Source organism: Anoplopoma fimbria, chromosome 9 (genome assembly GCF_027596085.1).
Source record: "Anoplopoma fimbria isolate UVic2021 breed Golden Eagle Sablefish chromosome 9, Afim_UVic_2022, whole genome shotgun sequence".
Taxonomy (NCBI): Eukaryota; Metazoa; Chordata; class Actinopteri; order Perciformes; family Anoplopomatidae; genus Anoplopoma; species Anoplopoma fimbria.
The window spans coordinates 11,861,618-11,886,599 of record NC_072457.1 but is presented as its reverse complement, the minus strand read 5'-3'; the positions used below and the strand labels follow the sequence as shown (position 1 = coordinate 11,886,599).

The 24,982-nt window shown below is 38.2% G+C and overlaps 3 protein-coding genes across 4 annotated transcripts; 2 read left to right on the top strand and 1 right to left on the bottom strand.

Moving 5' to 3' along the window:
* Positions 1-403: 403 nt before the first annotated feature.
* Positions 404-10,393, top strand: psip1a (PC4 and SFRS1 interacting protein 1a). 2 transcript variants are annotated; one of them, XM_054604552.1, is made up of 17 exons: positions 404-468; positions 703-792; positions 1,073-1,149; positions 1,657-1,795; positions 2,142-2,231; positions 2,576-2,680; positions 3,851-3,910; positions 4,670-4,730; positions 5,007-5,106; positions 5,214-5,388; positions 5,490-5,569; positions 5,734-5,789; positions 6,108-6,178; positions 6,511-6,612; positions 6,697-6,898; positions 8,650-8,746; positions 9,736-10,393. In XM_054604552.1, exons 2-17 carry the CDS (start codon positions 721-723, stop codon positions 9,764-9,766), a joined length of 1,518 nt encoding a protein of 505 aa, XP_054460527.1. In that variant the 5' UTR covers positions 404-468; positions 703-720; the 3' UTR covers positions 9,767-10,393. The 2 variants fall into 2 exon arrangements, with proteins under 2 accessions (XP_054460527.1, XP_054460528.1); XM_054604553.1 differs by lacking the exon at positions 2,576-2,680.
* A 586-nt stretch (positions 10,394-10,979) lies between these two features.
* snapc3 (small nuclear RNA activating complex, polypeptide 3) lies at positions 10,980-16,470 on the bottom strand. The gene is made up of 9 exons (XM_054604856.1): positions 16,227-16,470; positions 15,454-15,537; positions 15,277-15,355; positions 15,080-15,184; positions 14,842-14,991; positions 14,578-14,660; positions 12,298-12,456; positions 11,299-11,406; positions 10,980-11,213 (listed from the first exon to the last, which is right to left on the bottom strand). Exons 1-9 carry the CDS (start codon positions 16,457-16,459, stop codon positions 11,066-11,068), a joined length of 1,149 nt encoding a protein of 382 aa, XP_054460831.1. The 5' UTR covers positions 16,460-16,470; the 3' UTR covers positions 10,980-11,065.
* A 1,835-nt stretch (positions 16,471-18,305) lies between these two features.
* On the top strand, positions 18,306-24,021 carry LOC129095732 (tetratricopeptide repeat protein 39B-like). The gene is made up of 18 exons (XM_054604290.1): positions 18,306-18,893; positions 19,245-19,276; positions 19,672-19,776; positions 19,901-20,032; positions 20,242-20,318; positions 20,594-20,723; positions 20,858-20,963; positions 21,076-21,141; positions 21,263-21,371; positions 21,463-21,530; positions 21,645-21,704; positions 21,805-21,966; positions 22,057-22,148; positions 22,256-22,376; positions 22,463-22,574; positions 22,657-22,774; positions 23,269-23,385; positions 23,589-24,021. Exons 1-18 carry the CDS (start codon positions 18,861-18,863, stop codon positions 23,701-23,703), a joined length of 1,755 nt encoding a protein of 584 aa, XP_054460265.1. The 5' UTR covers positions 18,306-18,860; the 3' UTR covers positions 23,704-24,021.
* The last annotated feature ends 961 nt before the right edge of the window (positions 24,022-24,982 follow it).

The window sequence follows — 24,982 nt, the reverse complement described above, 5'->3', positions numbered from 1 at the left end:
GTTGTTTACTTTTAGAAGGAATTTTGCTGTAGGTTTGCTGCAAACTAGTTTATATGGCAACGACGTTTAGCTTGGCTTTATCTTATTTATACATCATGGGCTGAGAGCGCATGCGTGGAAGTTGACGCCCACTTTTTTCAAACACGTACGTCAGCCAAAGTGACTGCGTAGACGAGCTTTGTAGAGCCGAGATGCTCAGCGCGGTTTATTTAGCAAATACTCGAACACATGAAAATCACTTTTGGCGTAATTATGACTCACTATAACTTCACAAGCATTAAGTATTTTCCTTAACACCTTTAATAATTGGGTTATGCTTCGTTAAAAAATAAACAACACAAGTAAGGAAGTGTAATTAAAATAGACTCCCCCACGTCCTGCCATATAATGGTACAGTCTGTCGACGTCCTGCGCGGGAGCGGAAAACGTGCATCCGACTGTGGAGGAAAGGAGCGTTGTGTTTTCCTGGTAAGAGTTTGTTCTGCAATAACACTTTACTGAAACGTTATAAGATAATATTCACTCTCATAGACTACTAAACAAACTAGAGGTCAGTGAAGGGGGTTGTTGCACTGAATGTGTGTGTACTCGTTTCACATGCCTGAGTAGATGCACCTCAGTATTGCACACATGTTAAGGTGTGTGTGTGTGTGTGTGTGTGTGTGTGTGTGTGTTAACTTCATTATGTTCTTCTCATTCCAGCTTTGTAATACGTTCAGCATGACTAGAGATTGGAAACCTGGTGATCTGATCTTTGCCAAGATGAAGGGCTATCCACACTGGCCTGCAAGAGTAAGTCAGGATCTCCATCAAAAGCAAATGTATTAATATATATATAAAACACTTTATGACAATTAAACTTGCTTCACAATCAAACACATGCACACAAAAAACATCCGCCTGAAGACTGCAAATAACTCCCATCCAGCTCCATAGAGATTTACACACACTAACAGTAACTAAGCACACACCTGAGAAACTAGAAACGTTTTCAGTTTGCTCTTCTCTGTGGTTTCTTTTAACATTCATATCTGTATGTAACGTTAAACTGTTTTCCTCTTCCTTCTACCAGATTGATGAAGTCCCAGACGGTGCTGTGAAGCCATCCAATATCAAGTTCCCCATCTTCTTCTTTGGCACCCATGAAACGTTAGTAACCGACCGCTAACATCATTTGTTATTTCCTTTTTTAGTTTCGTGGGCTCACAAAAGTATATTGCAGGAAATGAAGCTTAAATCCATTGTGTATCGTATACTGTATTGTCATTCTAAAAAAAAAGTGTAAAAAAACTAAATGATTTACTAAATTTGGTTGTCCATGAGAAAGTTTGCACAAGACCCCGGCCGTCCAATACATTTGAACATTTCATATTTCTTCTAAATCCTACTATTTAAAATCAAATGCATGACATACAGTGACTTCACAGCATGATCATTATTTAAAATGGTAATTTTAAGTCATACAATTTTCCTCATTGAGTTGTCATTGTGCTCTGTCCATGGTGTTTCTTTAGGTACATAAATGTTTGATGCGTGGCTGAATAGAGTTACCTTTCTGTTTTGTCCGTGTGCTGCTGCTCACCTCACCGTAAACACACACTACATTTCTAATAGATCAGAAAGAACAGACATTCTGGATTATCTTCTTTCCAACAGAGCATTTCTAGGCCCAAAAGATGTCTTTCCGTACCAGCTCAACAAAGAGAAGTATGCCAAGCCCAACAAGAGGAAAGGCTTCAATGAAGGACTGTGGGAGATTGAGAACAACCCAAAAGTTGAGCTCACTGCGCCCAAGGTACGTCCTCCTCCTGTCTGTCTCCTCCAAAGACATTTTTTTAGTATTGATCCTGGAGATGTTGGCGTTAGCTTGGATTGACTGTTGACCTCTGACAGTCTGAGTCTGACAGTTTCATTGTGAGTGCTCTTGTCTTTATTTTTCATCCTCATATTGTAGCCCAGGGTTTTCTCTGGCTATCTGATCCAACAGTATGTGGGCGAAACCAAATGTTTTCATATTTTTATTAGTTTTAGCTACCTGCGAGAAGTTGGGGTGAACAAAAAAAAAAGTTGTTTGGCATTTCTAGTTATTGTGTTTTTGCGAATTTGTCTAATTTAATCAAATGTTTGTTTTTGTTTTGAAGCCGGTTGCCCCTGAATCTTTCACTGAAAAGGATTCAGACAGCAGCCCAGAGGGAGAAGAGGAAGCAGATTACAAGGGGATAAAACCCAAAGTGAGTTTTTTGCTCTTCTAATCTGTCATTCACAATTAATATATATACACAGTCGCTTCACTGTATTGACGTGCTACTGGTTTGTTGCTGTGCTGTCAGCTTCTTTCTGCTTTTGCTGTTTTACTTCTGCTCTTTCTCATATGTGTGTCTGCTTCATACTGAATTACATATCAGTGCAGGCAGTAGTTTACTATATTATTAGTGTTATTTTGTATTGATACATTAAAAGGCTTGTGCGCTAAGAGTAGTGTGTGGAAGAGAAGGATACTCGCTAACTTTTCTCCCTTTCAAGACTCGTTTACACCACCACACTGCGTCCTATGCTGTGTTTTGGGTGCATTCAGGTTCCAGGAAGTGAGGCTGAGCAGGAGAATGAGAATGATGATGATGATGAGGAGGAGGAGGAGGAAGGGTCTCTGATCTCTGAGCAGGGTCCTCAGATCCAGGATGTACGTACTTTGCATGCTGGGATACCATAAAGCGGCGCAGGTCGCCTCACCCTCTCTCTGTGGGAAAGCATGCGAAACTTGGTGGTTTTTCAATTGGTGGTTTTGTTTCTGTTTTGAGTTCTTGTCGGCGGCCAAACACTTTAATTGGTGATTGATGTTTTGATTAGAGTGCCTGGTCTGGGTTTTCTGTGTGAACGTCACTGAGGTGATTATTTCTGTCAGTCCCTGTGTTGCTTCTAAAAAATAATTTATAATATCCGGTAAGCACAGCTTTCTCTTGGTCAAATTGATTTAGGTTTGGCACATGAACTCTTTGTGTGATGATGACAAAAATTATTTGGGACTTGTGTTTTCTTCTTCACTGTTTTACCTCTCTGAGAACCTGACAACATCTGTTATTGCTTTCTATTTCCATCCTTTGCCTGTCCACACATTCACAAAGTTACTGTTTTGCAATTGGTTGATGTTGTTTTATTTTTGCATGGCTTTCTGTGTGCTTTGGAGAAAGGTAAGTTGCGACTCGGTATGTATTTTGCTAAGGAGGAGACCGACTCTTTTTATTCTTATTTTATTTTTACATTTCCCCTCTTGTCTCGGCAATATTTTATTATTTAATAAGTCATAAGAAGTGACCCAATTCCTTACAATATAAACAAAGTATACCCAAAACTTCAGTAAGAATTCTAAAAAGTGTGCTATTAGTCAATGCCATTTTCCCAATGCAACTAATTGGAGCTGCTCACAACTGCAAAAACTAAAATAAACACAAAGACCTCAGAAAGCTCAAAAAGTAATATAGTTACGTTTTTTAGTATAGACGGTTAAGTATACCTTACTTCACATGCTGTATACTTTAAATATTAGTGTATAGTATATACAATGTTTGTGCATTTGGAATTTGGGCACAGACCATGTTAATGAAACACTGGCACTTTTTATGCTTCAGAGTGTAATATCACAGTTGTACACTAGATGGTGCTATTGAACATTTAAATTGTGCATGTCAAGCAGAAGGTAGGAATGCACAGAACAAATGCAAAGCTGACCACTTAACATGTCAAACTGGCTTTAATTTTAGCAGAGGCTGCTGTTTTACCAAAAATAACTATAAAGACACTTAGAAGTCAAGACTATAGAGTGATAACGTTAACATGTGGTGTCTCAATTTAGGTCTCGGCACAGAAAGAATCCACAGATGTTCCTAAACCCAAGAGAGGGAGGAAGAAAAAGGTTAGTAGTGTGTATATGTATGTGTATATATATATATATATATATATATATATATATATACATACATACCGTATTTTCCGCACTATAGGGCGCACTGGATTATAAGGCGCACTGTCAATGAATGGTCTATTTTCGATCTTTTTTCATATATAAGGCGCACCAGACTATAAGGCGCATTAAGCGAAACAAAACAGTCAGTCAGTCAGTCAAACTTTATTAAACGTGTTCACAATAACTCTCAACATTGTTCAAACGTTAATGAGCGTATTCACACATCTTCTTGCTTCCTCCACTTCCGTACCATTGATTCATTAATGTTGAATTCTCTCGCAGCTGCTCTATTCCCATGTTCTACTGCGTGACTGACAGCCTTGAGTTTGAAGTCCGCGTAGTAAGCGTGTCTCTTGACAGGAGCCATGTTGGGTCCTTATACACACACACTGTAATATTATGGTGAAGCACAGTATGTATTACTCCGCGACGCTCCTGACTACGGTAGTTTACCAAAGTCGTACTAAAACATGTTGACAGAGCGCCGTGTACCACACAAAATCGCTTCGAGGTCAGTAAGCACAACCAGAATTAATCCATATATAAGGCGCTCCGGATTATAAGGCGCACTGTCGTTTTTTGAGAAAATTAAAGGCTTTTAAGTGCGCCTTATAGTGCGGAAAATACGGTATATATATTCTTTCTTTCAGGGACTATAATGGTTTGTAAGAAGCATTTTAAGAGATGGTATTTTAATTTTTTTTTCAGAGTGATGCTGAGCAGGAGACTGAAAAACACGATGCTCCTGCTAGTCCTGTTAGTCCCTCAGGTAGGCCGTACTCCCTGTGATGTTGGTACTCTTAAAGCTGTTTGTGACTTTGTGCTGTTAATAAGAGGAACCGGTAGAGAGGAGCTGGATATAAACACACACAACAAATAGGAAGGAATAATTAATCACAGTGACAAATATATTGCACTGTAGAATTGGGACAGTTGCACTCGATCTGATTTTGTTTCTTCTGTAACTAGAATTTTTTATCATTTCGCTCTCGTTTTTGCAAAAACTGGATTAAGAATGTGGGTCTGTGTGTGTTTTTGTGACCAGGTGCAGAAGGTCCTAAACGAAGAGGCAGGAAACCCAAAAGTGAGAAGTTACTTTTGCTTCAGCAGCAACAGCAGGACCAGCAAGGCTCAGGAAGTGAAATGTAACTACATGAAAATGAACCTCAAACATACACACACTATGAAAATGCTCACATAAGTGTGTCCCTTATCCGATAGCCTCTTATCAGACCTTTTCTCTCACATTTAGGGACACAGCTGAGTCAGACAGGAAGAGAAAGAGGGCAGCAGAGGACAAGTCCAAGAGTGGAGATGAGGAGAAGAGAAAGAAGGAGGACAGCAAAGGAAAGGAAGCAGAGCTGAAGGAGCCTGAAGCCAAGAAGAAGAAGAAGGACGAAAGCTCCTCAGGCTCTGACGATGAAGAGGCAGGTGTCAAGTCCAGCATGATTCCTCCTTATCAGAAAATGTGTGTGAACAGTCAGTATGATGCTTTCATGCGCATGATTTAGATTTCTTTTAATTCCAGAAAAACAAAGGCAGAAAGAAACACCAAAACTCAGAAATGGACAAAGATGTGCGGCGACGGAAAGCAGAGGAAATGAGAGAGTACGTATTCATACAAAGCCCAATATAGAAATAACGTGACTCTTGAATAGAATAACAAAATACATCATGTTGACTCTATTTATAACACAATTTAAGATGTAAACAGAATCATTATCAGAGACATAGATATATTTCTGACATTGTTGGGTCATGCTGTCTTGCAGGCCAAACAAAGATGATGGGAAGAAAAATGAAGAGAGGACAGGAGTCAAGAAAAAGGGTGAGTACTGCAGTTCAAATATCAAAATGCAATCTTGAAATCTCCCTATTTGAAGTCAGTTAAATAAAAGATATTGATTACAGTCATCAGTGCAGCTGAAAAAACGGGCAAAGGCTGAGATTTATTGTCAATAAACAAAAACAGGATTGCACAATAACAGGCTGTAGCCCAGAAACCCAAACTTAAACAAATGTAAAAAGCTTTGACACATCCCAGAACATTTTTTTGAAACGGATATCCTTCCTAAATTCCCACTTGATTTAAGTTGGTTTAAAATTCGTTAAGCGAGACAATTCCATCATGTTTTCTTTTCCACAGAAATGTCAACTGACTTGAAGCTCCAGAGACTGCACAGTGAAATCAAGATTTCACTGAAAATAGACAACCCTGTAAGTTCTACGAAAAGTTTGCAAATCAATGTTTGTTCATATTCCCCTTCGTGCATCAAAGTAACAAAACGTTTTGCATTTTTGCTTCGGATTGTTTCATCTCAGTTAAACAATCATCTAAATGTTATTCATCTTTAGAAGTATACCTTCCTCTCAGTGCTCCAACCTTCTCTAGTCGGAATACTATCATTTATTGTTTTTGTTCTTAGGCCCATGTATGGTCATGCTGTAGTTTGCATTTGCAACAAGTTGTTATCTTTTTATCCAGTCGGAAGACTAGAGAAGCGCTATACAAGTACAGTCGATTTACCATTTACTTTTTACATCACCAGGACGTGAAGAAGTGCTTGGACGCGTTAGATGACATCGGTGCCCTTCAAGTAACCACCCAGCACCTGCAGAAACACAGCGAACTTATTGCCACCCTTAAGAAGGTACTCTATCCAGTATCAAGTTAAAGTACGACGGTTTCAAGTTCAACAATCGAACCTACACTCGTTTTTTTATCCATCTTCTAGATCCGCAGATTCAAGGCCAGCCAGGACATCATGGACAAGGCCACCATGTTGTATAACAAGTTCAAGAGTATGTTTCTGGTTGGAGAAGGCGACTGTGTGCTCAGCCAGGTGCTCAACAAGTCGTTGGCCGAACAACGGCAGCACGAGGAGGCCAAGAAAGGAGCGCTGAAGAGAGTGGAACAAGCCAAGGAAAACAACCCAGGTACTTTTTACTGTAATACGGCAAGTACTTTTGGTGTACAAATATCATTTGTTCAGTAACTTGTAAGTTTAAGAACAAAGTAGAAATTTCAGACGTGAGTAGCATGTGTTTTGGAGACAGACGTAATCGTTTTCTCAATGAAGAAATGACTGTAGGCACATGCAATAAACTTAAGACCTCTGATCACCTAAAATATTGACAAATTGACATTGATAATCGTCAGATATTCTGGATTTAGTTTTCATGCGAATGCAAAAGGCTATAACTAATTCTGCATAAATTCTTGGTCATTTAAGGACCTTTCAATTTACTGGAGCTGCTTTTCACATGGGTGCATGGTTCAACACAGTAAAGACTCTGATCACGAGAAGTCTTTGTGAATCCCTGAGACTTTGGCTCCCTCTGTATGTGTTGTTCAAAGGCTTACTTATGCTGATTTTCCAGACAGTTTGGATAACTGCATTGTGTAGGATGAGCAACCACGGTCAGACTCAAAGTCCATGATGTGAGCATTAGGGGACAGAAGCAGGCCACGGTTTGGTTACCTTGAATAGAGTTATGGGTTTGGAGTGTTGATGACGGAAGTAAGAGTCTGTTCATCTGGAGTTTTGTTACTGTACTAAAAAGTACTTGCATATGTATAACAATGCCTTTTGTTGGGGAATACAAACATGTTTAAACTTTTCTTCTCTTTACAACTTGAGTTTAATTGGTTTTCATTAACAACAGAACACACATGAGCAGTGCTATACATCAACCTTTTTTTCAATTAATAAAATATGCCAGATAAAATAGTCAAGAAATATTTAATTAAAGAGTAAACAAACCTAAGAAACTGAGCGTTTGATGCCAACTTTTGATACTTTTTAAAACAACATTGTTATGGACACGTTTTGGTCAGTATAATCAATCTCTAGCCCTATTACAGAAATATACTTCACCCACAAATTGTTTATATCAATAACTCCCCTTGAATTCTTAATAAAGAAATCTGCTATACCTCCAAGGTGATAAGAGAATCAATTATCGGAGAAAAGTCTGGAATAGTTGATGTAAACGGGTGCTGCCTCTTAAAACACTTGCTAATCCAAGTCTCATTTATCCAGCTCAGTACTTTCCAAACACGCGCTAAAACCTTTAAAACACTTAAGCATAAACTTTTGCTGTATACAAATGTTCATATGTACATTTTTTGTTTTATTTTAAAGCTGGTTGTACTTCAGCACATGGCCGTTCTACAGTCAGAGATGGCTGGGTCAGGTGATAAATGTTATGTCATAGTGCGTGTCTTTTGATTTTTGGTAAATCAAGTATTACAAACTGAGTCAAACATGAAAAGCAACTAGACAACAGAGACATTGAAGCTTTCAGTTTCCTCTCTCCCTCCCAGGAGGACATCATAGGATCTCTGTGGTTAAAATTCTCAGAAGAAACACATCCATGCTCTATTGACTCCCTCTATCTATGTACGTACTATACTTCCACTGTGTGGCTGTGAAAGGTCTTTTTTTTTTTTTTTTTTTTTTTTTTTTTTTTTTTTTAACAGCTAGGCATGCCAAATGGATGGAAAATCATGTTTATCTCATTAAGGTCTGGAGCTCAGCGTGTGTCATCACATGCTCCTGTGAGTTCTCTCTGTGGTGTTTTAGGTCTGGGGTGATGTTCTATCTGACTGAGCCTGTCTGTCTCTCTCTCTCTCTCTCTCTCTCTCTCTGTCTCTCTCTCTCTCTCTCTCTCTGCACCGCCTAAAGACACGATGACAAATGGTGATATCAGCCCCGAAGAGAAGAAGCAGGACACAGACAGAGAGAGGCCTCTCGAGGACACCTCAGTGGGAGAAAATCACAGGTAGTTCAACCATCACACAAACGTACTGCAGCATCGATGCAGATCTATTCTGTTCGATCTCTCTTTTTATGCCTCTGCGCCCGTTGTGGCCGGAGGCGTTTTGTTTTACGGGTTGTACGTATGCGATATCTTAGGATTGCCTGGGGGAAAATTCCATTGCATTTGGCACAAACGTCCACTTTGACTCCCTGATGAACTTATTGCAAGTTAGAGGTCAACATGCCTTTTTATTAATGAATATGCTAATTATGACAATTTTATACAAATGTCTAAGAGGAGGAAGTGATGACATTTTGGACGGGCATGGGTATAAACTACAATTTGACTGGTTGGCGGAGGCATACAACTGCAAAGCCATAATTACAGTTTTAATATATCAAGAAACAAATAACACAGTTAGAAAAGCAAAAACATACAGGTATAAAGAGGAAAAAAGGGACTTTAAAAAAGAAACTAGCCAAGAAACAATATCTTTAAGTATGATGCTGGCTTTATGCTGTGTTTTTCTTATTGTTTGCAAATCCCTTATTAGTCTGTCACTCATGATTTCTGACTTCCTTGCCCTCTCTGTCGTCCCCATTCCCAAGCCCATTGGTTCCTACGAACAACCTAAATCTTTAAGTTTAACTTTCCCTTTTCTAAAGTGTCAGTCATTTTCTAAAACTGATGGATATTGTAGTTTTTAGCAAATGTTACTCAAACTGCAGTAAGCAGTGTTTGCGTTTGGGACTATTTTAAGGTGTGGATTAATACACATTTGGTGCTAGTTTAAGTGTCGGGACACAATGTATGTGGGATTGACTCAAAATAAACTACAGCAACCATGTTCATTGAACTGAAAAGAACATGTCGCCCAGTGCAACAGTGTGGCTCATTAATTTGTTTTTTTCAGACAACAATAGATCGGAAGAAGAAGCTACACCCGACTGCTGATAATGTCGTAACCTGATAATGTCGTAACCTATTTCTTCATTTCCTTTTGACTGTAGCGCACCGAAAGCTCAGGAAGAGTCCACTTGAATGTCCTACATGCCCATAGAAAAGAGAAGACATTTGCTGCTTTGTCCAAACTGAGCTGACCAACTGGTATCTCCAGTTGGTCCAGATCCTTTTGATGACTGATAGTGATCACTGGTTTCCAGTTTATCCACTGTTTCTGTTGTTGTTGCTGCTGCTTTAAGGTTTCAGTTCATCACACCCCTCCACTCTCGAGATAGACTGACTGCATATCTTTTTTTTTTTTTTTTAACTTTGTGTTATCTTTACCTTTTTAGACGCATTCTGTCACACCTGTTGAATTTGAGTAATGATGTGTAACGAGTTAGAACTTGTAGATCTGCAGCACCTTGATGTTAGAGCTTAATGAGCACGCTCACAGAGACGTGATTAGTACCAACTGGTCCTGTGTTTCAAACGTGGAGTAGATGGCTTTTCATGTAGAAGTGCCATAACCATGTTTAATAATATTGGCTGCATTAACATTTTAAAGATCCACAGAGTTTCCAGAGTTTGCCAAAGTTTATTTTACCAAGTTTTCTCAAACATGTTCAAGTGTCCTGTTTTAAAAGTTTTGTTTTTAACGTAGATGTAAATAAGAGTATTTTTGTGCCTGTCTGAAGACCTGTTTCAGCATCCAATAATAAAGTAGTACATACAATACCTTTCTGTCTTTTTAATCGTTTATTCTCATTGATTGCAGAGGGATCATATAATAATCTCAAACATTGCTGTTGTGGTTGTAAAGAGCAACTCACAAAGATCTAAATTCACAATTTTCTATTGATTAAGTTTGATTTTTGACTAGACCTTGTCTGTTTCACCACCAGGTCATGTTGCTATTTTTACCAAGTTCTATTTGTTCCTCAGGCTACTAGAAATGGATTTCCTCAATGAGCTTCTTGAAGTGAGTGGTAATCAATTGGAAAAAGGCAATGTCATGTATAAATGTGCACCAATCAATGCCAAGGCATAATTTAATCAAAATCTGATGCTTTTGTTGCCAAGCTGCTATGAAATATGATCAAACCCACCAAAACGGTTTAGCAAAGCAGAAGGAGCTGAATATTTCACTTTAGATACGAGACCAAGGATGTTTTAAACTTTAACTTTTGTGCGTTTTATGGAATGAATACTAAATAATGAATGTTTAACACATTTTCCAGTCACTGTTCATTTCAAACAAGAAAGTATTATTGTACAAAAACAGTTTATTTTTAAACAAAATATACATTTCAAAATGTAAGAACATTTCCCTTTGAGATATACAACATTGCAGTGTATGCAACAGAATAAATAAGAGATCTGATCCAAAGAAAATAATCAGTTGAATGCACCACGGTCTACGTAGGGATACGCCAAGAAATCTCCAATCTTGTTGCCTTGAGCGTCGTAGTGCAGCATCCGGAAGCATTTGTCACAGAAGAGACACGGGTCACTCGGAGCAAACTGGTCGTTGGTTGTAAGCCATCTGGAAAGAGAGTCGGGGACGTTTAACTCGTATTCACAGTTTGAGAATACCAAAGCAGTTCATGCATCGCAGATTTTTCACACACCTTCCGATGTAGACGTGGCAGACGGCACACTTCTGGGTGGTGACCCTGTGCTTGTGTGTGAGAAGTGGATACAGCTTCTTGTCCAGACAGTCGCTCGCATGGGCCAGTCTGTCACAGGTACAAATAGGGGGTCAATTACTTTAGGGCATGAGTTATTAGAACACAGATTTGTCTCACATTTGTGATATTAAGCGCGACTTTCATGCAAACAGTAAATTTGCTCAGACATTTACTTCTCCCTCAGTGCTTTAAAGTCTTGTGAGAGCAGTCAAGTCCTCACCATCAACGAAATGCTTTATTCCGAAAGGTTGCAGTAATAATTAAGAGATTCAGAGAACATCATGTTGCAGTCTGTGTCTATACATATCAAACCACCATATATAATGGTTGTGGTGGTATAGTTGAATGCTCAGTGGTTTGATCATCCCATTTCCAATACCAGCATGTGCTTCTAACGCAAAACAAGCACCTTCTTCATGTAGTTGCAACAAGAAAAAAAAAAAAGAAAAGGACCTTAGAATGCAGTCGGCTGTCATTGAAGAGTTTCATGAACCTGACATGATGTACTTGTACAAGTAAGTGTTGAGGTGTATTTCATATTGGCAGTACGGCAGTAAAAGACAATTTTGACATAGTTCTGATGAGCAAGCAGCACGAGTTAATTGAGGTGCACAGTGGTATGCGTTAAGTTTGACTAATTGACACGTTATTAATGTCGATATTCCCCATGAGACCGATGAGAGATCATGTATTGAAGCAGTCATGACGTAGAAGATTTCAACATTCCTCAGCCATGCCAGCTTTTGTAGACTAGACAAAGTCGACTTGCAGGTGGTGCTTGAATAAAAGTTGACTATGGAACATGAATCTCATATGAATTAATCTTATATAGAATATGGCAATTATGGTCTTATTTGAAGATAAATGTATTCAAAGCCTTTTTAAGGATCCGCAGGAATTCTGAATAATAATAATAAAAAAAAAACACCCAGCACTGACCTGACGTCTGTGATGATGACGAGATGTTCGCAGTCTCCCTGATGACAGTAGAGGTATGGGAAGCCCACTTTCACTTTCATATCAACAAACCTTGTGTCTTCCATCTTGGCTTGGCTGTAGGATGGGAAGTTGCGGGCCTTTGCCCATTCAATGACAGTCCTGTAGCAAAAACAAGAAGAAAGTACATCACAAGATTATCAAAGACATGTCTGTTTAATTTTTAAGTTACATGTGATGTGAACCTTCCACTATCTGATGGCTTTCATTTTGATCTGCTGAGATGTTAATTCTGAGAATATTTATTTTGTTTGGATTGGAAACGCATCACATCGTTTCTCCAACAATGCTTTCCCTAGTTTGGATGTAAGTGCAATGTTCTGCTCCAAATATTTCTAACCACGTTCCCTTATCTGCTTAGGACCACAATTCATAATTTTAGTAAACGGTGCTGTAAATCCAGTAGGCAAGCAGCCAAAGAATCACTAAAAATCCTCCAAACCAAGATGTTCTTATTCTATCAGAAACTGATTGCATTAGCTGCAGTGTTAACAATAGCACCACAGTGATATTTAAAAAGAATATATTTTTGTTGAACTCTTGTTGACTTCACTCATGGTCTGCCCTACAGCATTGTATTATTGCACACAGGCTATTAACAAACACGCAGCAGGACCTTTTGCTGAGGGTTCATAGGTTCTAGGCTCACTAAACTGAAAAGTTTAATAGAAAGGCACATTATTTTGCGTGTTAAGGCTAAAAATAAACATTAAATAAAATAAATACAATCAAAAAATATATAAATATTATTATGCTATTACATACTGTAGACATAGGAAAATGTTCTTCATAAAACAACCGACATATAATACTTCATTCACTCCCAATAAAAATTGATTTTGCAAAGAAAGTTGATTAAATGATTTGCTTAAAACTCTGCACTTGTGTGGAGGCAAATCTTTCAACTTTGGAGAAAGCCAGGCTAGCCGTTTTCCGCCTGCGTCCAGTCTTTATGCTTAGCCAGCCAATCACTGTAACTCCTGCTAAAACCACGGACATGAGAGTAGTAGCAATCTTCTCATCTGGGATATAAAGGGAAGAAGTGAAATTCTCAAGATTAACAATGTATTTTAAAATACCAGTGTGTTGGATTTAGTGGCATCTAGATGTAAAGTTGCAGATCGCTACCAACTGAATACCCGCGGAGAGGAAGGGAAGTAGAAAACCAGAATAACTTGTTGCCATATTCAGCTACGAGGTGATTATTTCCTAAACAGCCCACCGACTCTGCATCTGAATGACGTGAAACCGCATGAAACTGACAGCTAGCAATAAGACAGCTATCTGTGGTGTTCACTGCAGCGATTTCACACACAAAAACTATGCGATGACCAGCTACATATATATATATATATATATATATATATATATATATATATATATATATATATATATATATATATATATATATATGCACATTATAAGAAGATATTATTGAAAACTATTGCACTCTGTTGTGCCAAACTTTACTGTTATTTTATGTTATCTTCAAATGTTTACAACCGATGATGATAATAATTTCGTTGGGGTGCGCTCCACAGCTGACTACGAGTGTCAGTAGCATAAAGTCCGGCCCTGTCCTCTGCGCTTCAGGGGATGTTTATGATAAAGCAGATCTAGCCTGCATTTCATCAGAGGTGCTGAGTTAACATTTGTGTGGACAATAAACGAAACCATGGTGAGATTAATGCCGGATCAGAAGTTTCTGTTCGTTTTGGTTTTATAGGGAAGGTAGACTTTTTTTTCATTGAAATATTATAACTTAATTCTCATTAAACTGGGACTTTACCTCGTAATATTACAATTTTTTTTTCAAAATATTAGGACTTAATTATCGACATCTTGTGAAACTCAGATATGTGGGAATATTTCTAATGTGGAGGAAGTTTTAAACATAAGCAGAAATCATGAAACAATATTAATGTCCATGTTTATAAATAAATTAAAAATAATAAATCTATCATTGACGTGATGAGGATAAATATTTGAAAGCAACACAGAATGTCTGAGAGCCTAACTGCAATATATTCAATTATATTTTGAATTGTCAGCTGGCACCTTAATTTTGTGTTTACATTTCGACCACAAATTGGCGCAAAAAAACGGTCAAAATGTGGTATTAAATCTTCCTACACACTGGACCTTTAATTAATCAGGCAGCTGATTACAGGGAGATGAGATTATTTAATCCTATCATTCAACTTGTCAGGAGGTAAAACTTACATGCTGATGTCCTGACACTCGGGGTATCGCATGTCGTTATAGAAAACTCCTTCGAAGAAAAAGAAAGCCGACTTGAAATGATCCTGAAATAGAGAACATGAAAATATCCCCTCCAGGTTTTAAGAGTTGTTCTTGTGCGCAAATATTAACAAAAGCAATACCAAACAATCGACATGTTTCATATAAAACTCTTAAAGAGAGAGGTACATTATGATTTGGCTCAGATCTTGCTTGTCATTTCAGATGAACTGTACATGTGCTCACTTTGCTGATGAACTCTGGAGCCATGTCCGGCGTGTTGCTGAACTCTCCGCACACCTGTAAGTCGCTGACACAGCAGATGGCATCCCTGAGCTCTGCCAAGCTGTGGGAGCCCGTCATCAGCAGAGTGATGTGGGGTCTGACGTAGCTGAACTGAGGAAGGAAAATGTCAGTACCATGGAGAATAACAAGCTGTTATATTTGGAGGGTTTTTGGCCCCGTGAGAGAGATGAAAGCTCACTTTCTCAAAAGTAGCCGGGTAGTAGACGTTGATTGTTAGAATGACTTCTCCTTCAGGCACAATGTCAACCACAGCCTCTGGTTTCCTACCAACAGTTAATCGCTCCTGGAAATCACAGAAGATTAATTATATTTAGAAACAAGACAGGTTAAGCATGTCAGTGCAGTACAATATCTCTTTTACTCCAATGGACCCACCAGTTCATCAGCATAGAGGTCGTGTCTGTTCTTGCAGACTTTTAGAGAAGCTCTGTGATCTTGTCTCTTTTTTCTTTGTCTGTAAAAAATAAAAACAAAAATCACATTTTTTTTTAAAACAGCTTTTGGTTTATCCCAGACACAATAGAAACAGTGGCAGTTGAGGGAAAATCATACATTAGTGTTTTAAGCGTTGGGTCTGGAGGAACAACATCTGCATCCGGCTGCTGGTCCTCAGGATGGCAACGAAGTGACTCAGGACTAGAAAGGAAAACATGAAAGAAAGTCATGTAATGAAATGCTGCCAAAGAAGGCCTTTAATTAAAAGGCATTAGAAATAATAATTCACTAATATTATATCAGTTTATAACTACACAATATAAGTGGACAAGCACAGCGACACAGTCAACGCACACGGTAACTGTCTCATTTAATTACACATAACCTCATCCGGATAATCAGCCTTCTCTATTAAAAGGAGCAAAACTATTCAACTGTCTACCAGCTGAATAGCTTTTAGTAGAGGTAGTAAATAATGGCTTAAAGAGAAACAGCATTGTTCTGACACATAATACCCCTGTAGACACACCTGTATTTTGTATTTCTGTGTTCATATTTGTAAAACATCTTTAAGTTGACTGTGGGCAGGTGTTGCTAATTAGCGTCTCACGACTGGTCCTTGTGCATAAATGCACGTTACCATTCTATAATACTGCTGTCTATATCAAATAAACTAATTAATATGAAACGGGACATTGTGCATAATGAGTGCCTTCATTTTTGATACTTTTGGTTGGTATTATGATGCTTATACTGTGGTATTTGTACTTGCTTTTACTTGTATTCGTATTACAACACTGTGGTATTAAGTTGAGTACTGTTTCCAACACTGATACTTAACCAATAAAGTCATTATATTCGACTGCTTGAGTGGCCGTTGGCGTGTCTACCTGCAGATGGACTTGAGGTCCGTCAGGGTCTCCGCACTGATCCCCATCTCTTCAGCAAAGATGGCGTCAAACGTGTCCTCGTCCTCCCGCTGATAGGAGTAGTTACTCGGCTTCAGTCTGTTCAGCCACTCGTCTCTGAAAGAACCTATGTGAAATATTTTTGTGTTAACATCAGTGTATTCATATTCTGGGATGTTTGTGATCGGCTCTGTCGTTGGGTCGGACGCCGCCATTTTTCTTTCTGAATGACTACATATGGGCGTGGAGGGTCATGGGTAATGTAGTTTTTACGACATGTAGCATCTGGGCGTTGTGGAGACTTCAAAAATAAAAACTGCTATTAAATAAAAATAATTTAAATGTATTTTTTGGGGCCGTGGTTCTGCGAATTTAATGAATATTATTATAAATTTGCTTATAGTATCATTTAAAAGTCACACAATAACCACCTTATTCACATCCTTTTCATTTTTGGAGTCATATAAATGAAAAACAAATATATATATATATATGTATATTAATCCAGGTTTTGTTTATTTTTTTAACTAATAACATGAAAATACCTTGTATTGCTATTTTTTGTTGTTGGGATTTTTGATTTCATACTTGCAAGTCAATAATGAACCCTTAACAGCCATGAAATATACCTCTTGATTGAGTAAAGTACAAATTCAATGGTTTATATATTTATCATATTATTTAGACGAATGAAGGCAATAGTCACATGATTTTTTTAACACATCCATGCATTAACAACAGATAGGAGGTATAATAGGCTAAGAAAAACGTATGAAAAGAAGGTGAATACGACTGTAAATGTTTAATTATATCTATGTTATTAATGTTGTTGAAATGGTACTATTTGTTTGAAACTGCATTAAACATATGAGTCAACAGGAGGCTGATTGTACTGGAATTGTTTTATTTGTTTTCATATTTGATCAATCATAAGCTCCTCCATTTGCTGGTTCCAGCATTAATAAACCAATTCTCATTCAGAGTCTATCTATGACGTGCAATAAAAGTAATAGTGTCATAGAAGAAGCTTCATGGACACTTAAGACTGCACTGCAGCATCAGAAACAACCAAACCACCATAAATAAATAGTTAGGCAAGGACATCACATGCATGCAGATAACCAGAAATGTTAACCAAATCTACGTAAAACTTGTGCTGTCAGAGTGAAGTTAAACCACTGTGCACTGGACATGGAGCAGCTCGAGGAATTTATGCCAGAAGGCAACTGTTAATGTGTGATGGGTAACGCCTTTGCTTTCTCTGCCTCAGCTCTCCCTGGCTTCTCCCATGGTGTAAAGTTATTACATTTAGTACTGAACTTTAGTAAAAAAAAATGTAATCTTAATTACAGTTAAGCAAACTTACTTGACTATTTCCATTTACGAGTAACTTTATTCTTCAAATTCACTTTGCCATAAAGGAAAATATTGTACTTTTACTCCAGTGTGTTTACCTGACAGCTGAAATTACTAGTTTCTCTTCAGATTAAGATCTTTCATACAAAAACATATAACGAGCTGATGAAAAATAATGAGTTTCAAAGATTTAACCAGTGGTTTTAAAACCCTTTTGGCTTGTCACCCTCCATAAAAACGCTGTCGACAGCGTATGTGAAAGTGACATTTCCTCTAAACTTTTCAAATGGCTTCATTTTAACAGTTGTTTGAGGGACAAAGAGGTACAATTATCAATTAAAGAAAAAAGTCAAAAAAATGAATTCAGATTTATGCAGCAGAACATATTTTCTTTCCCCACCTTATTAATCATCTCATGACCCATCAGATTCATTGTGTGACTTTTGGGAATAGATTGAGTATCAGCAGACTAAACTAACTATGTCTTAACAAAAACAAATCTCAACCAATTTTGAATGTATATTAAAAATCTGATTTGTTGTGTTTAATAAGTAGCTCACTTGTATACTTTTGATTCTTTCAGTACATGTTGCTGATGACACTTTCATATCTAAGTGCTGCTTTTCTTGAGGTATTTTCACATTGCTGTGTTGGTACTTTTACCTTAATAAATGACCTGAGTATTTAATCCACCGCTGGTCCATCAGGCAGCACCTTTCTTCTGCGCAACTTTCTCGAGTCATCAGTGCAGCTGCGTCTCATCAGTCTCTCAGTTAGTCGACATTTTCACACAGCGTTGCCTAAACAGACAGCGAACTCATCTCGTTCTTCTCAGAGAAATGTCCTCCATTTTCAATTCACAGTAATTATTTGTAAACCTTCTAACAAATAGGCAAGTGATCAATCATAATTTCAGATGTCCCGTTTATTAAATTAGCTGTGCGCTCTTGACGTACATTCATGGGTTTCGTGTGCACCAGTTTGTTTCATCAATTAATAAGTGTATCTAATAACCTCTGGGTAAAAATAGTTCTTTTTAAGATCCCAAAGTGCGTAGACTGTCAACTTCAGAGAGATCTGTGGGCTGGCCTTGCAAATCTAGGCCACTCCTGACCTTATATATAAGAATATATAAATATCGAGGGATGCCAAAATATCGCTTCATCTTCAAGTGAAGAGAAAGATTTCTTCGCAGAGGAAAAGATAGACACCCGACGTTTAACGTAACTTCTTCTGATCTAAATCACATTCCGGCATCAAATGGAGACGAGAAAAGAAAGTTCACTACAACAGGTATATTTTTATTTTACTGCAACATCTCAACAAGTGTTTACTCTTCTAACAAAGTTTTACTTTTATTTATTTCAGCTATTTCTAAAGCTTTTTTTGTCTCTTTGTTTTTATATTTATCAGTCAAGGTGGGGGAAGGATGTCGAGATGTTAAAAGTTGTTATTCCCTTAACGCATCATGTGAATGGTGCATTGTGATCTGAAGGGAGCATGTTGACTGAAATATGACATTTTACTCTACTTTGTAATAAATATCATAATCGCAAAATAAATACCTGTTAGATGAAACGTCTCTCTCATCACACGGTTCACTTTCAAAACGGACTTAAAATAAGACCACCTTCTTTCTTTAAGGTGGACCTAAACCAAATCAGTGAGGATTCAATGTAAGTGAAATTCTGGTTTTATTTTTTAGGTTTTACAGGGATTTGTGCATGTCTTTTGAAAGATTGGCACAAAGTGAAAATAATTATCCTATAAAAAAATATCCTTTATCCTTGAGATCACTATATCTCTTAATGATACTTTATCATTTATTCATTCTTCAAACTGTCCATGCATATACTTTAAACCCCTTTGCTTCACACACTCAGATTGCCAACATGCTATACATTTTACATCTTATCTCACAAGTAGAACATAAAGTTTTCCAAAATGCCACTTGTCTGGGCTCCTCAGCTTTGAAACTCATGAACTCCCAAATACTTATGCATGACTTGTTGTCAGATGTATATCTGTTGGGATGTAGAAGCCGAAATTAATTTGCCCTTCTTTCATTCAGATCACCTATAATGGATTTAGAGGACGCACTGACGGAATGCTCCACTGCCCTCAACCTTTTTCTGAACAACAGGTTTTCTGATTCTCTGGCTCTCTTAAAACCCCGGTAAGTCACTGACACTTTAACAAAACAATCTCCAGCTGATTCTGCATCTCTGTGTACAGCTGTTCCACACTGCTGGTTGTAATATTAGTTTTTTGAAAAAAATCATTGCATTTGTCCCCTTCAGGAAAAGTCAGAGCATGTACCACGCAATGGGCTACAGCAGCATCTTGGTGATGCAGGCAGGCATGACCTTTGAACCTAAGGACATGGATGCTGCCATGGCGTCACTGGGTGAATCCTTGCAGACTTGCCAAAGGTACAGTTGAACAGTTTCATAAAAGTTTAGGATTTAAGTTCCCATTTCAACAATTAGTTAAAAGTGTGGTGCATTTCTGAGTAAGAAAATGAGTCATATACTTTATAGGGAAGAATTAATTGATCACCTCACCTTAAGAACATTTAGACACCGTCCTGCCGAAATTGTCTCTATTGAATTGTCACCATGCTGTGTATTACTTAACTTAGATTTCGGAAGAAAACTGGAATAATGGAGACTTTAACCAGCCTATGGAATAGGCAACCAGCTGACAACCTGACAGAAGGTGCGTGATGAGCTTGCAGACTCTTTGGATCTAAGATAGGGAGGTGAAATTAGCCATGCTTCAGTACTATTTTAGTGTTTTATTAGAAATAAAGAAATTGTAATCGTATGCAGAAGGTGAACATTGGGTGTGGAAGGTAATTGCGTAACAAGTTAAGCAATGACCCATTAAGCCAGACATGAATCATTCAACATCTTGATAAGTGTTTTTTAACATTTTTGCAGCTCTGACAAGTTGTTTTCTCGCAGAATGTGACGTTTGATTCTTGTTAACAGAGGAGATGCATGCAGAGCTTTGCTATGCGGAAGTTCTGCTGCAGAAAGCAGCTCTCACATTCCTGGATGAGACTATAATCGGCTTCATCAAAGGAGGGATGAGAATCCGAAACAGTTATCAGATTTTCAAGTAAGAAGCTCTAATGGGGGGGTTTTGTGGGGGCTTAATGTCATAACCAGACTTTGAGAAAATAAAAACAAAGTAAATCATCGTCTTTCTTTTTTTTTTTTGTATATTTTTAAATATGTTGTCTCCCCAACCAGGGATTGCCAGGCCTTGGCCAATGTCGCTACAGATATGGAAAAACAGAAGAGCAATTACAGACATTTTAGGGGCGGTGTCAGCATGGGCATTGGATCATTTAATCTGGTAAGACATACAGTAGGACAGTGTCTTATAGCTACGTTTTTGCTAAACAAAGAAAGTTTTGCTGTTAAGTTGTATCAAGCCTTGCAAACATTTCACCTATTTGTTTTTGTAGATGCTGTCTCTGCTCCCATCCAAAGTCCTCAGACTGATGGAGTTTTTGGGCTTCTCAGGAGACCGGGTAGGTGCCATCAGTTCTTTTTTATCCTCCAGTAAAAAAAATAAAGATGGTATTTGTATGTAAGGTTTTTTTTGTTTTTTTTCACATCAAATCAAAGAATCATTTGCCAATTATCTTACAGGAAGTGGGTTTGTCAGAGTTGAGGGAAGGAGCAGCCGGTAACAGCCTGCGCTCCATCCTCAGCACCCTGACGCTGCTGATGTTTCATCTCTACATTACTGTGATTCTGGGTAATTTTCTTCCAGGAATAAATTGCATTCTGTCATTGTGTTATGATTTGTAATGGTCAGTAAATTCACTGCTTATGCTCTTCCACCCCAGGTACTGGTGAAGCAAACCTTACCGAGGCTGAAGCTCTGCTGGAGCCCTACATCGAAAAGTTCCCCAATGTGAGCAGTGGCTTTTTTTTTTTTTTTGCTGATTCTAACTCTTGGCAGATGTCACTACTTTCATTCACTGAAATGGCATCTTTTTAATTGAATTTGTCTGTGTATCGTCCACAGGGAGCTCTCATTCTTTTCTACGTTGCAAGAATTGCTTTGCTCAAAGGAAACTTCACTTTTGTAAGTACTGGCAATAACCGGTCTAACATGTTTTTTAAATGCAGCTCATGTTGTTGTTGATGAAAACTAAAAAAGCCCATGTGTCTGGGTTTCTCTGCAGGCCCAGGATAAGTTCTTGGCGTGTATCGCAGCACAGTCAGAGTGGCGTCAGATTCACCACCTGTGTTACTGGGAGCTGATGTGGGCCTACTCGTTTGAACAAAACTGGAGGGAGGCGTATCGATACGCTGACCTGCTCTGCAAAGAGAGCAAGTGGTCCAAGGTGATAAATAAAACCTTTTTCTCCCTTTTGCTCCGGTGTATTGACATTGTGTTTATCTCTTGCTATAAGCTGATTGGTCTTCTTTTGCAGGCCACCTATATGTTCCAGAAAGCCGCCATCTTGAGCATGCTACCAGAGGAAGAAGTGACTGAACTGGGAGAAAATGTGGGAGAGATATTCAGGTAATAGAGAGAAGCCCCCTTTGTGTTAAGGACCCTGTTTTAAATTCTGTATTCATCGCACAGTGACTTTGAAACATGGTTTTGGTGGGGGTTTTTTTCTTCTGTAGGCAGGTGGAGGGTTTCAGACTGAGGATCGCTGGAAAGTCAATTCCAACAGAGAAGTTTGCAGCGAGCAAGGCACTGCGATACTCCTCTTCTACCCCTGCGAAACTAGTCGTACCTGCTTTGGTGAGGATGCATGTGCACTCCTCCTACTTTCATTGACTCAACACTGAATCTTATTACTCGATTGACCACTCATCTCTTGCCAACAGGAAATGATGTACGTGTGGAATGGTTTCACAGTGGTTGGCAAAAGACCAGAGTTGACTAAAAGCATCTTGACCACCTTAGAGAAAGCAGAGGAGCAGCTCAGAGACGATCCAAGTGAGAGGAACTGTAGAACTTTTAAACCACATTAACTGATAGATTTCAATGTGACACTAATGGCATTTTATCTAATGTGTAGACCCATCAGTGTATCACCTGGATGACCAATGTGTAGTTCAGCTGCTGAAGGGCCTGTGTCTAAGACAGCTGGGGCATCTGGTCCAGGCTGAGCTCTGCTTCAACCATGTCATTTCCAGGTGAGGCCATCTCAATGCAACACACTCTCTCAGGAAACATTGGTTGGAATATAAAGTGAAATATAGTCACAAATCACACACACAACACATTGAACTGTTTATTCCTGTCCTTCAACACTGGTAGACTGTGTTAATGTTTTGTCTCTATATGACACTTGCTTCACATTCGGTAAACTGATGTGTTAACAGGATATTTTTTTGCCCATTTCACTTTATTAAAGGAGTTTTATTAATCTTCCTTCACTGTCTTCTGGACTTCACAGTTTGCATCTGAACAGACTCTATAAAGATGTTTATGTAAATCCTACAATTGTCTTGTTGGTATATATTTTAGTCATATGATTTGCATTGGCTATACTTTATATTTATCCATTTATACCTTGTCGTGACGAACATAATGCATAAGATTTGACCTCTGTGTGGAATTAAATCTGGCCACTGTTGAACACTACTGAATGGACCCACTGAATTTACTTTAACTTTTTTTTTGGCAGTGAAAATGATATCAAGCACGACAACTACCTGGTGCCATTTACCATATATGAGCTCGGCCTGTTGCACAAGCAGAAAGGTGACATCAACAAAGCCATCGATTTGATGGAAAACATCAAGTAAGGTTTTTTTTTAACTCATCCACACTCCTGTGTTAACTGTTAGTTTACCATGTGCATTCATAAAAAGCATCTGGATGTTGTTTTCCCTTAAAATCAAGGTGGCAATTCCCAAAATGCCTTGAGGAAATATGTCCGCCCTATAAATTGACATTCTATACTGCCATATCATACAAAGAGCTTATAAGTGATCTTGTTTGTAGGATGAACTACAAAGACTACAGCATGGAGTCGAGGCTACACTTCCGCATCCACGCAGCACTCAACACCATGGGCTCTTTTGCAGCCAAACTTCCCCCTTCACGCAAGCCGGCTTAAGAGACTTCACGGCAGGAAGTTCAACAAAAAAACATAAACCAACAAACCTAACACAAACTCTCAACCCTGTGTGCTTCCCTCAGCTCTGCGCCTCAAAATCCTCTACATGGGCAGTTTTCTGTCAGCTCCTTGATAATGTTACTGTGTACATCCAAACTTACAGTTATAACCCTGAGCAGTTATTATCTGTATTATTTGATCTAGAGCAAGAACAGTCTGCTGGCAGCTTGTGTGATTGGCTTAAGGATGATTTGGTTATTTTCAATGAACTGCCCTACAGCTTGTCAGATCTAGGGCTGTGTAAGGAATGAAAAAAAAAAAAAAAAAAAAAAAAAGGATTTAAACCTTTTGTAGTCTCCAATAATGTAATATCCAATCTGCAACCATCCCACTTGTTTTGCTTGGTTTCATTTACCACATTAAACGTGTAAGTATTGTAAGGATGTTGTATTTATAAACCGTATGCTCTGGTACAATTCAGTGATGTTTTACAGCTTAAAATGTTCTTGTAAATAACAGTTCAGTCTTTTTTTTCTGTGCAGTATGAATAAGTTATCTAAATAAAGCTTATGAATTAAATTATGTCCTATATTTAATACTGGCACAAAATGTAAGGCATATGCAAAATGTTGATACATTTTATCTCTACACTTTGATTAAATACTTTACCAAATACAGAAGTGTGTGTGTGTGTGTGTATATAAGGAGAAATGTGCTGGTAACTATCCTTTCTTGTTTTTATGGAAACTGCATGTACAGTTAAGTGTGGCGAAGGGTCTAATATTTGCCATGGCTCCCTGGAAAAATGTATTGATCCGATCATCTCTACTGTATTTGAGTGACGGTGGACATCTTTGGTGATGACAATATGATTGTCTTCCTGCCAACTTTCCATCACTCATCTGCTTGCTAGTGAGAATATGGAGGTACATCAGGCATATACGTAGGCATAGTGGTTGGCTGCTATGGAGGTTTTGCCAGTTTCACTGATTAGATCATACATTAGCTTTTGAGATTTTCAGTTAATTTTACTTATACTTCTTTGTTTACTTAGGTAGGATTTTGAATGAATAACTTGTAATGGAGTATAGCAAGCCACATGAGCTTGCTGTAGTGCTAGAATAGCTTTTTGTAGGCTAAGCACTGTGGTGATGTGACAAATGGTAGCCTCGGTAATAATACATTTTAGATATATTGTTTTAAATAAATACATACTTATTATCAGGCTACGTGTCCTGCACTTTGTTCTAATTGCAATTGGAAGATGCATCATGTCAAA